The 13,322-nt window shown below is 39.2% G+C and overlaps 1 protein-coding gene across 1 annotated transcript in view; it reads left to right on the top strand.

The window, feature by feature from the left end:
• The first annotated feature begins 3,306 nt into the window (after window positions 1-3,306).
• The window catches only part of ntn1b (netrin 1b), a 42,987-nt gene continuing 32,971 nt past the window's right edge, over window positions 3,307-13,322 (top strand). The window contains exons 1-2 of the mRNA XM_057347090.1: window positions 3,307-3,754; window positions 3,971-5,016. Coding sequence (XP_057203073.1) covers window positions 4,002-5,016 — 1,015 coding nt within the window. The 5' untranslated portion in view covers window positions 3,307-3,754; window positions 3,971-4,001. The remainder of the gene's footprint in view (window positions 3,755-3,970; window positions 5,017-13,322) is intronic.

Here is a 13,322-nt window from a genome sequence, read left to right as displayed (position 1 = left end):
TGAGAAGAGGAACAAAAGTCACTCGCACACTATATGACCAATTACACGTGTGGAAAAAGTTCACCTTTGTAAGGCTGTACAGGAAGATATGACATTTAAATTAGGTGAACGGATGGGAAACGTTGGTGTGACGTGGGTTTATTAATATGGCGGTACGTTGGGTATGATATTGTCATGTCTAGTTCGTCTTTTAGATGGTCATCTGTTGTGGGTTTGATCTGGTATCCGTTGTGTTAAGGCTTTCAGCTTCATGTTGAAGAGTGGCTATTTTGATGGTCACACCCAATCTGGTTTTTGGGGGGATTTTATGAAGAGCCCAAATTAGGGCTGTCACAAATTATGAATTATTTGATGTCATCGCAATTATTTCAGATAACCGCAATTATTCTGAATCCATGAGTTGTATTAGCTTCGTATTTTTTTGTTGGTTTGTTTTGTTTCCAGACTGGCTGCAAGACCCTCATAGTTTTAGTGCTCAAGACTCAAGTCTTCTCTGTTAAGGTCACTACGGTAAATAATATTAGTCATTTACAACATTTTCACATTTCTAAAGTATATATTTTCTTCATTGAATAAATTAATTGTCATTAATAGTTATATTGTCAAAACAGACAATTAATCGCCATAATCGCAATTATTTGATAAACTATTAGTCGTCAGCCAAATTTCACAATCATGACCGAATACAACTTTCTGCTGTTTAAAAGGAAACACCTTCATCCTTTTACGTGTGTCAGTTGCACACAATGTAGTTTTTCAGAACGCAGCTTTATTTGCACAATGTTGGCTCTCTTTGCATGCGAGGAAACTATTTATTTCCTTTTCATACCGCAGCAAAACTTTGCAGTCAGAAAGCCCACCAAGTACTTGTGGTTTTATGTAATGATGGCACGACTTCACACCTTTCAAGAGGACCTTAAACAGACCACCGTCAATGACCATCTGCGCTTCTACCTTCTGTGACCATCCACCTTTATCTTAAACAATATTTATGTGCACACATATGCAATTACATCGATAGACACCGCTTAGCACAGGAGAACTACAAAGGCTTCTCTGCGGTAAGTCATTCACTTCTACTTTGTGTGGGCAGAGCCGTGAGAGATAAAATCAGAAGTTAATCTGTGACGGTAACCTATTTCAATGAAAAGAGGACATGATACACACTTGCATGCGCTTCCTGATTTCGGTAATCACAAACTAACCAGATTGAGTTCTGCATTGGCACATTACACCTATGTGTGACTCATCGGTCAGTAAGTGCAATCCACTGCGCCTACGTCACTTCTGAAATATTTCAAGCAATGTGGAACATCTGTAGTATTTTTAACCACACGAGTGGGATGTGATGTACTTTTATCGGTTTTAAATAGATGTACTAAAAGTCCGGACTTAAAGTCTTCAACAGTTCATTCGTTTACTCACCCTCGAGTTGTTCCAATTCTGTATAAATGTCTTTGAGAAAGATATTTGGAAGAATGCTTGTAACCAAACAGTTCTTGGCCACCATTGACTACCATAGTAGGGAAAATTGCTTTGTCAGTTTCTTTGTTCTGTTGAACACAGACGAAGATATTTTGAAGAATGTAGGAAAGCAAACAGTTCTGGGGCACTTTTGGCTACCATTGAAGGACAAATTGCAACGGTAGACAGAATTATTAGTTTGGGGTGAAGTGTCCCTTTAAGAACGATTTTAATGATGGTTAGAAAGACATGAACACCGCTGTTTTGGAAAAACTCAGAAACTAAGCCAATTAGGTTGAATCTCAAAAATAATGATGAAAAACATCATTTAAATAAAATATTTGAAGTACGTTGTTATATTACTTATAAGAATAACATGGATAATATCCTGTGGAGCTTTCCTGTAGCTCAGTGGTAAAAGCATGACGTATTATTAACACAAACGGTATCAAATGAAAAATCAGAACAAGGAACAGTGAAAATGGGGAAAATGTCTTTACAAAAGACAAAATAAAGTCTAAAAAATATAACCTGGTAAAAGAAGTGAACCGTGAGCCTTGTGTCGGTGAGACGGTGAGTGTGTATTATCCCAGTTATCCCATAACTTCAGCACCAAGGACAGTGACGAGTAAAACTGACAGACAGGGTGAGGACATATGACACACACCTGCTACCACAACTATCAAAAGAGAACAACTCCAATATGATGGCTTTAAGACGCGCAAACTTAGCAATTTGTCTTTGTAAAGGTGACATGTGCATGGCTGCATCATTGCGGTTTCACTGGACCTGTACTTCCTCTCATGACACTATGACAACAAAAACACACAGATGATCATATTTGTTCTCATCTCTTTACAACCTAATGTAAAATTGTGTCATTATTCACAATGGAAAAAAAAACGTTTTACTGTTGGATTGTGTCTTCAATCAGCCCCTGCAGCCTTTTGAAAATAATATATTTTACAACTTAATACACCACGAGTCTTATACAAGTCTTATTACAAGTTACAATCCGCCTAATGTGACGTTTACTTTCAATGACCAAACAAGAACAGGTCTCAGATCTGAACCATATTGATGATGGAAAGCAGACTTTCAACCAAAACTGTGACGCAGAAATCACAGATGTTGACACCATATTTGTTTTTTGACATAAATGTAGTTATAGATTATAGAAAAGTTATGGACATTGATTTGTGAAAAATCAGCAGCTAGACAACAGTTTAGTCAATTATAAGTCAATTTAAATGATCTATTGCTGTATTTTAAGTCAGTTGACTTATTCAGTTCTCACTCATACACCGTGTACTCGAAAGGCCATGAAAAATAAAGCTGCCCTCTGGTCATTGTTTTCATCAAGTTTACCCTTGATATGGTATGACTGTTGATCTGATTATACTCCAATCTACCACGAGGTGTCGCTGTTTCTTTAATGTAAGCAACTGTGACTCAACAAGTGTGTACGGGCCACAGTGGGTGGCCAACAGAGGGGTTTGCGCAATACAAACTGATTTTGGACTTTAATGTACGTTTATGATGTACACGTGCCATTTATTTCGTTTTAAAGATTAAATTGTTTGCTAAATTTCTTGTAAATATGTTTAAGATGGTAGCTTCATCTATCTATCTATCTATCTATCTATCTATCTATCTATCTATCTATCTATCTATCTATCTATCTATCTATCTATCTATCTATCTATCTATCTATCTATCTATCTATCTATCTATCTATCTATCTATCTATCTATCTATCTATCTATCTATCCATCCATCCATCCATCCATCCATCCATCCATCCATCCATCCATCCATCCATCCATCCATCCATCCATCCATCCATCCATCCATCCATCCATCGTACTGTAGTGTCTGCCGTTTCTTTTTCCAATAAATCCAGATCGTGCATAAGAACCCCATTATGCTTGTACATAGGCAATAAAGCCCTTTACTTATGCAGGCGCACAGAGAATGGTAAATGACTGAACCCCCTTCCTATTCAGCTCAACACAGGGAAAAGGGCTGAGAAAGGGAAAAGGGCTGAGCTGCGACACTCAGTCACAGAGAGGCAGAGGTGTGAATGAGTTAGGCAGAGAAAGAAAGCGAGAGGGGGAAACTAATAGCAGGTTTTCTGTTTCATATCTGTCGTGCTAGAATTGAAAGTGGGAAATAGATTACAACATATCCGGGCGCGCGCGAGAGAAAAGAACAGGAGAGCACCCTGCAATTTTCTTTCTAAGACGGGTTTGCCAAACGTCTCTGCCCGAGTTAAGCAGGTTCTCCGAAGGTACAGTGCACTCCGTGGGTTTTCTTTAGCTCCTGAGAAAATAAGACGCATACTTTACGCGCACGGTTCATACTGCGTCTTGTGTCAATTTTGTTAGAACAAACTTTTTTTTGGAACAGCAATTTTGTTGCATGCATTTTAAACTACAACATGCGAATTTTCAATGCAAGTAAAACATCTGATTCTCGCCCTCACTCTTGATCTTCTTCATTGCAGCACCAGGAACACCGAAGAACACGCGAACGCAATGATACGGATTTTGGTAACATGGGTGTCCATGGTGTCCATCACCGGGATGGCGGCCGGTGCCCGCGGTGTACACGGGATGAGTATGTTCGCGGCTCAGTCCTCCCCCCCGGACCCGTGTTACGACGAGAACGGCAACCCCAGACGTTGCATCCCCGACTTCGTGAACTCCGCGTTCGGCAAGGACGTGCGCGTCTCCAGCACCTGCGGCACTCCTGCGTCCAGGTACTGCGTGGTGACCGAGAAGGCCGAGGAAAGATCCAGAGACTGCCACATTTGCGACGCCGCGGACCCCAAGAAGTCTCATCCACCCGCTTATCTGACGGACCTCAACAACCCTCACAACCTCACGTGCTGGCAGTCGGAGAACTACGTGCAATATCCACAAAATGTGACGCTGACGCTGTCCCTCGGCAAGAAGTTTGAGGTGACTTACGTGAGCCTGCAGTTCTGCTCGCCTCGACCCGAATCCATGGCCATTTACAAGTCTATGGATTATGGGAAAACGTGGGTGCCTTTCCAGTTCTACTCGACCCAGTGCAAGAAAATGTACAACAAGCCGAGCAAAGCGGCAATAACGAAGCAGAACGAGCAGGAAGCGATTTGCACGGACTCGCATACAGATATGCAACCGCTGACAGGTGGGCTCATTGCGTTCAGCACCTTGGATGGCAGACCCTCGGCGCACGACTTTGACAACTCACCCGTCCTGCAAGACTGGGTCACGGCCACCGACATCAAGGTGACGTTCAACCGATTGCACACGTTCGGGGACGAAAACGAGGACGACTCGGAGCTCGCCAGGGACTCGTATTTTTACGCGGTGTCAGACCTGCAGGTCGGCGGTCGGTGCAAGTGTAACGGGCACGCGTCGAAGTGCGTAAAGGACCGGGAGGATAACCTGGTGTGCGAGTGCAAGCACAACACGGCGGGACCGGAGTGCGACAGGTGCAAACCTTTCCACTACGACCGGCCGTGGCAACGAGCGACTGCCAGAGAGGCGAACGAATGCGTCGGTAAGTTACGTCTCAAGTCCTTTCGTGTACGTTTCAAAAAGCGTCACTGGATTACGAACCAATATTTAGTTCAGGAGAGATGTGAAAAGATGTGAATCGGTGTCTCGTGATATATGAACATCGATTCATTTTTGGTAACGTTCTTCTCATTCATTTTATGTTGATGCGTTTTACTTGCATATCTTCGGTGTGTTTGAATATTTTGCCAACCTTTCTTATCTATTTATTGTGGATGAATACATTTATTTACAAAAGTACGTGCACAAATGAAAAACAACACCAGTCTAACGTAATTCCCAGTCTACTTTCATGCAGATTTGACCGCTTTAAGTAATATCACATTTTCTTTCAGCAAGTCAATATAATGTTGTAAACTTTGTACATAACAATAACAGGCTATTAAAACATCACAAACTGTATTTTTATAAGCACTAAAAACTACAATTTTCATATATTTAACTGCATTTTAATTTGAGTATTTTTGTTTTTCCAACCAAAAAAAAATGTTTTTTTTGTAATTGGGAGACAAATAGTTCTTTACATATTCTTTAGTAGATGCATTTAATCATGCAACATATCCAAATGTCTTCATGTCTATATATATCCTTCCCATCTTTATTATTGTGTTAATGTTCACCCAAAGTATCAGTGAATTTGATCAACATACAAAGTAGTTGTACTGAAAAATATGTATTGATTTAAACCTTCTGTTGCCTTATAGAAAGCAGATTGTGGACATTTGTAAAGTATACAGATGTAGTTATTTAGCTTATGGGTGGGTGTGCAGTTGAGGGTACAGAGATTGGAAGTGGCTTTCAACATTCATTCTGTGGGAAGGAAGCATTCTTGAGGCCGATTTTGCTAAAGCGCTTGTCGTGTTATTGCAGGGCAGGTGTCTGTATCAGATTAAAGCAAAGATTACATCAGCTTTGTTGACATTTCTGGCAAGTTGAAGGTGAACTGATATCTAGATAAAAGTTAGTTTCTGTTGTCATAGAAGAAAAGAATCATGAATATGATATCCACGATCGAATTACATTCAAGTCGTTAAAAAACTTAAGGGCTTCTGCAGGTGGTTTATCAAGAGCCTTTCTATGCCCAACATTTTAGGCTTCTAAAACGAAATCTTTAAAGTTGTCTCTCTGAACTTGTAACTGTCGAAGTTAAAAGCATACAGAAAAATGATAAAAGAGTTATCACATACTTGACAAACAGGGGTTACCCACAAGCAAACAATGCTACGTGACAGGTGAATTTGCACGAGGATGCTTGTGGTTATAAATAAGCATTTGTTCCCATGAATGTTGGATGAGGGCACCATCATGATAGGGAAGATGACAGACAGAAACTGTTTTCTCACCGAGCTTTTGCACGCAACAATGCAGAGGTGAACAGCGAGGCTTAACGTCGAAGCCGTAACTGAGATCATCTGTATCGCAATATAAAAAGTCTGGTCAGCTTTGTCTCAAACGCTTTCAAAGAGATCGTTACATATGGTACAAATCTACCGGCTTTGATCGAGCGCCTCATAATTAAAACTAGGATTTTCTGCCCAGCTAAATTTTTTTCGTTCCGTTTTGAGGAATGAAGCAGGACAGGGCAGGTATTTGTGGAAAATGAGGTGTAGCGTTTGCTAGACGATTGTTATCTACATCTTTTTCTTGGGTCAGGTAGACGAACGATGAAATGGATTTCTTTTTGCATGTTTCATGCAATACTTTAAATTACTTGAATAGAAATAGAATAAAAACAATCTAAAGGTCAGGGCAGGTTTAGTGATGCCAGCAGGTGCTCTGTGTTTATTTTACAGTATTAACATTAATACCAGCCTGTGCCATCTGCACCAGCGTGATGAACTTCAAGATGTAGCTCACTCTTTTGTGTTTTTGTTTTCTTTCTTTAATAACCATTTTAACCTTTAGTTTTAAAGGCAATTGTAATGCAGTTGTCTGCTGTCTATTTAAGCCCTGTAATTTTCCCTCACGATTTACAGGATTGAAATGTAATTTCAAAGTTGCACCTGTGCTTATTAAATAGCTAATGCTATTGTGCTCTTTAACTACATACAGAACCAGTAAGAAAAAGTATAAAAAAAAGAAATTGCGGTTGAGTGGTTAAGAAGAAAAAGGGGAAAATGCAATAAAATTGCTTTCTTTTAGTTTCATGGCCACACGTGATGCTTTCTGTAATGAGAGTGCCAGAATTTTATTTTATTTTAACCTCAAGGGGTTAAAATGTAAATATTTTTCAACCAAAGAAATTTGAATAGTTTGTAATTTTTTGGGCAATACTTCTTGGAGAGATCTGCTGTCATTATGTTATAGTGGTATCATTATACAGAAAGCACTGTTTGAGATTTGTCTTTATTTTTTTTCCGTCGTGGTTGTTTTCATGCACCTTTTATCTCTTAAAGGGATAATCCACCCAAAAATGAAAATTCTGTCATGATTTACTCAACCTCAAGTAGTTCTTTGTTCCGTTTAACACAAAGAAATATATTTAGAAGAATGTTAGCAACTGAGATTTTTGGGGTAGTCAAAGGTGCCCCAGAATTGTTTGTTTTCCTAAATTCTTCCAAATATTTTATTTGTGTTCAACAGAACAAAAAATATGCAATATGTTTCTCTACTATGGTAGTCAACGATGTCCCAGAAACCACAGTTGCTAACATTCATCCAAATATCTTTCTTTGTGTTCAACAGAACAAAGAAATGTATACAGATTTGGAAAAACTCGAGGGTGAGTAAATGATGACAGAATGTTCATTTTTGGGTGTACTATCCCTTTAACACAGAGATTTTAAAGCTGCTGATGGCTCTTGAATGTAAACTTTATAATTTTGGAGAAAATCTTTTGAAATTTATGCAAAAAAAATTATCTGTGCAGTAAACTTAACTAAGAGTTATTTTTGTAAATTTTACTATGTACCTGCACATAGTTCATATTTATAAATGAAAAGTCACATTTGTGAAGGTTAAAACTCTTAAACTGTCGATGCATGAATGGTTGTTTTAAGCTTTGGACATGTATAAGAATTCTGCTAATTTGGAAAAGCATTTGGAAACTTTTAAGTCAGTTTTTATTGTATGCAGATACGCACAGCAAGCATGGGTTTTCAATCTGCCGCGATTAAATCAATACCAAATTAGCTCTATCCCCCATCCAACACACAGTTCAAAGCATATAAATAGACGCATGCCTATTGCTGCGCTCCAGATTTATGCGTAAACTTCTAGCAGACATCGCTTTCATTCATCTCTGGTTGCGCTTATCCACGGAAATTTACATTACAGATTGCTGTTTTCTTTAGCAAAACGTTGCTGTTTACTAAATGTTTATATAAGCCAGTTAACGCTGTTACATGTGGGCAGAAGAGAATTAACGTTCACCGGGGGAATGGGCTAGAAATCCATCGCAGTTCTTGACACAAAGCAGACCGCTGGCATTGTCTTCAGATACGATGGATCCCCATACATTGTTCCGCTGTGCTCCTCTGGGTCCTAGTGTTTTTGTCTCGCTGCGATGTGAGCAGAGGAAAAGGAACCGAGAGCAGATTTTTGGGCTACCATGAAGAGCTGTCCGAGGTCTGCGGACCATCTGTGGCTTTCTCAGCGGTGTTTCTGGACCACGAGTCTGCTGAAAGAATTGTGTAAAGGGTGATGTCATAAAGGCCTTGCAGACCCTCCGCAGAAAACAATGTTCGGCTGCTAGACATTTCAGTTCATTGTGGGTGTGCGTTTAAGTGTGTGTGGATGTGGTAGCGGAGATCAGGCTAAACAGAAATGTAATGGAAATTCGAATTTGTGTCGATTAATATTTAGCAAATTTCTTAAATCCAATACAAGCAAAGTTGGTTACGAAAACAAAACCTCCACACATAAAAAATTGTTTTTAAAGCTGCAGTACATAACTTTTGCCTTTCAAAATCACATGTTACATTTCTTGGGAAATTTGGGAAAAGCATTTCCCAAAAGATTCGTTAACTTGCCAAAACTGACTTTTGTTTATTTTTAACCCAAAAAGTCACAGATTGCAGCTTTAATCAACTTTAGTAAATGTGCTATAGTATTAGAATAGTTTGTTTAGTGTTGTATTTCATACATGGTAATCAACGTTTTTGTTCTTACCAGCAAGCGCAGTATTTAGTGCCGTCGCCCTGAATAGACCCGCCCACTTCAAAATCTGATTGGTCCTGGCCACAATCCTGCGCCTGTAAAATACATTCAACATCAAACATTTTCTGATTGGCCGCCGTGTCGCATCATGTAGCAGTTTGGCGTTCGGTGTTGACGGACAGATGCTGAAATCCTGTTAGGACACAGTGTGACCAATGTTCCTCTATAACATCAACAATCATTTGTTCGTAAACGGGAAATGAGATCGAAGGAATTGAAAACTACCTCGTTGTAATCTTTGAGCATTTAATAAACTGATAAAGAATGGAGTCACAAAAGGAAAATAAACAGAGCCGAAGAGCTGTTTAACAGCGAGAGAACAGAGGATTTGGAGCTGTTAATCGAAAGCAGGTGGGCTGCTGGTCAGTACTGCAGAGCTGCTTCTGACACCGACTGCATGGAAACTCACACACCTCCGAATACCCCTGCGGGACCCTGCGGTCGACCGACAAAGTGACTCACTCACAGCAAATGATTCAGCTTACAAGATGATTGTGGGACCTTTGCATAAGGACAGAAAATGCGAATGTTAGGATTTCAGAAATAAATTAGATGAGTTTGGTCTTGCAAAATTGACAAAACGCTAATGTAGGGTGTTGTAGTGGATTCGAGACATACTTGTATTTAGTTTCTAAAGCGTTTCGAGGTATGTTTTAAACCAGAAGGCCCCATCCCGTGTCCCTCCTTCAGTCAGTGTATATAGAATGTATATATCGTGTTTGTTTATATTTATAATGTAATAATTGAGAAAAATGTACATTGTAAAAAGTGATAGGTTCAAAAGTCATGTTAACACACGTTTTCCATCAAAATAATGAAATCAATGTCTACTTCAGTTTCCCAGGTGAAAACAATGCACTATAATACACTTAAATGTATTAAAGTGCTCAATTTTCACACAGTCATTTTGTACTTAACATACAAAAATGTGCTTTTAGTACTTCATTAGAACTTCTTAAGAAGATCCAAGTGTCCTCAACTGTGCTATTTTGAAACACCATGAAATTGATATTTTTAGTATATAAAGTACCAAATGATTGTGTGACAATAGGGCACCCGAAGTACATTAAGTGTACACAAGTGTACTTAAATTAAGTGTTCTTAGTGCACTTTTTCATAGGTTTTAAATTGAATTCATATACAGTGTATATATATATATATATATATATATATACTGTATATGTTTTACACTGTTTGCCCTTTAACAATATAACATTAGATTTATTTTTAAAACAAGCACAAAACCACAAGCATTGTTTCACAACTTAAGAGACTGTATACTGTATAGTCGGATCGTAGGCTTGTGCTCTTGTGGTAAGCTGAGGGTGGGGGTTAAGAAAAATAAGAAAAAAACAACAGAACAAGAATAAAGAAAACACAAACGAGATGAATTTTGGGATTTCAGACCCCCACTGTATTGGGGGTCCACTGTGCGGAAAGCTCCATGTTTCAGAGATTTTGTTTTGTTGAGCTCATAATTCAAAACACACATGACTTATGAGCCAAAAGGCTTTGTTGGGTTTTACAGGAGTTGAGAGAAAACATGAGATACCCTGGTTTTAGAGGCTGGTTTGGAGAGGTGGTCCACATTCGGGTGGAAGGGTCTGCTTGTTTTGGCCTGTATTTGTTTCCTCACTAACATTGATGTTTTAAATCCCCGTCGGTCTTTTGTGTACTGTTTGGGTCTGTTGTTGGATCTCAGTGCCTGCGTTTTGTCTCAGGGGTGCAGATCCATGCCAAATCTTTCCGGCAGGTTTAAGGTCACTTTTGAAATACGCATGTCTAGAGAAAACAGGATGGTCTGTCGAAACGCATGAAATGAATAAGTGTGGCGGTCAGGGTTGCCAGATCTTTGTAACAAAACCAGCCCAATGGCCAATCCAAACTAGCCCAAAACTAACCCAATGACCACAACCAAAATAACAAAACTCAAAATATGTCACTATAAAATATATTTTTACAGTCTCTGTTAGGCATTACACACAATTTCTTCTTGCAAATTACTGTATATAGACGGTTTCATCAGACGCACGGCCGAAGTTAACTGTTTTGTTATCGGTCTAGCTAGTGGCTAGTAATATTGATATTAATGTATATTCATATTTTAAAAATATAAAACTACTCAACATGCATTGATTATTTGAGGAGGTCTACTGGAAGTTACGTTTGAGCCACATAACGTCTATAATAGTAATAATAAACACAGCCTGCTTTTTATTAATAACTATTTTAACTTCATAATCAACGCTGATGAACAAACCGCAGAATAAACAACAACCTGCAGCAACAGTTGTAAAACTAGTTTAAATGATGCGTGAAAACCGTGGACTTGGCAACCCAAAATACCTTAAAGAATACAGTGGTAATACTGTGGTGCATGTCCAAAAAACCATAGTGACACCATGGCATTCATCCAAAACGTGGTAACACTTTTTTGTATAAGTGTCATTTAAGGTCATGACCTAAAGTAATAAGGGCTATGTCTTTGTGTGTGTGTGTGTGTGTGTTAAAGATGACAGAGCATGTTTGATGGTGACTGTACTAACATTCTTTCAGTGGGCAACCACAACAGCAGCTGTGGAGTAAACAAGGAGATTGGGTTTGTGTGTAAAAGTGAGATGTCATTTCTGCTTGTGTGTGCTTCCAAGTGTGTTTCACGTTTATGGCCTTCAATAGCGTTCTGGCTGTAGGTTGGACCACCCCTAGCTACAGAAAGCCAAGCTGGAATAATGAATGCTAGAGTGCACAGACGCACTTTTTTGCTCTCTTTCTCTCTGATTCACACACACTCACACTGGCACACACAAACAAAATTCATGTTTTGTGACTTCACGTAACACAATGGACATTCGGACAGAAAGCCTTTTGTGCCACATAACCGAGCCAGGTTTCGAAACACACACACACGCACGCAAAGTTGTACACGTATCAAGATCGAATTCCTCCAACATTAGCCTTTTTTTATTATTTCTAGCCAATTTCCCGAAATTCCGTTCACGTCAGTCCCCGCGGGGACAACCTTGCTGACATCCCGTGCATTTATCATCACTACACCGTCAAAAGCGTCCGTCTACCGTGGCCGCGTGGACATCAAAGGGAGCAATTGCGATGAACACAGAAAGGAAAAGAGTCCAATCGTGACTACATCTGCGCGGTGACTGCCAATAGGGAGTTAATGATGGATGAAGATCTTCTGTCATTGGCTGCTAACAGATGATTCATGCTCTCCCGCTGGGTGGCCTGTACACTGTCAGCGTTTACATGCTGTCTGACAGCAGAGAGAGAGAATTTTCAGGCCGTAAGAGCTAATCTACATATTAAACCAAGCTAAACGCATTCTGCTTGTAGCTGTTAACGGCTAACGACGCCAAAGCCATGGGTTTGATTCTCAGGAACGCAACACAATAAAAAACACCGTGGATTAAATGAGTCCATACCGTAATGCCTTTGTTAGTGTACCTTCAGGGGGTCAGGGTCTGGCTGGAAGATGTTGTCGATACGTCACTGTATGGTCAAAAGTGACTATTCAAGTGGTCGAGGAAAGTTTTGTTCTACATCTGAAACGCAGAAAAAATGCACACTAAGAAGCATATTTGTTAGTACGACCGAATGGTGGAAATATTTTCAACTTAAGTTATAAATTCAAAGGGACTTTTTATATTCATGAGAATTTGAAAATTGAGACATTTAAAAATGATATAAAACTTCAAGCCCGTTCACACCAAGATAATATTAGCGTCCACACCAAAATATGTAATGTTATGTTTTATTTCATGCTTGAGCACGGCAGTTTCACATTTTAAATGTGCGATCTCTTTTCATTCAAGTGGATTCGATTGGCTGCCAATGTTTTATGGATCATTAGCTGGAAAAAAACACTCTGAGAGCGATCCCAACGTTTTCTGTATTATTGTTGTTGTAGTTGTGGTGTGGACTCTTGCTTCTCATAATTTATTTTTACACACACAAAAAAAAAACATTTTACATTTTAATAGCTATTGCTGATGTACTTGGTTTGAACAGGTCTGCTCTGATTTGGTCAGGGTAAAATCAGTGCTAGTCTGAAGAAAATAATTGACTTTAACTCGATCTGTTAACTTTATGAGTTAAACGTTTAATGTGTTTCTTAAG

The sequence above is a fragment of the Triplophysa rosa genome, linkage group LG11, assembly GCF_024868665.1.
Source record: "Triplophysa rosa linkage group LG11, Trosa_1v2, whole genome shotgun sequence".
NCBI lineage: Eukaryota > Metazoa > Chordata > Actinopteri > Cypriniformes > Nemacheilidae > Triplophysa > Triplophysa rosa.
This window is presented reverse-complemented; position numbering and strand designations above follow the sequence as displayed.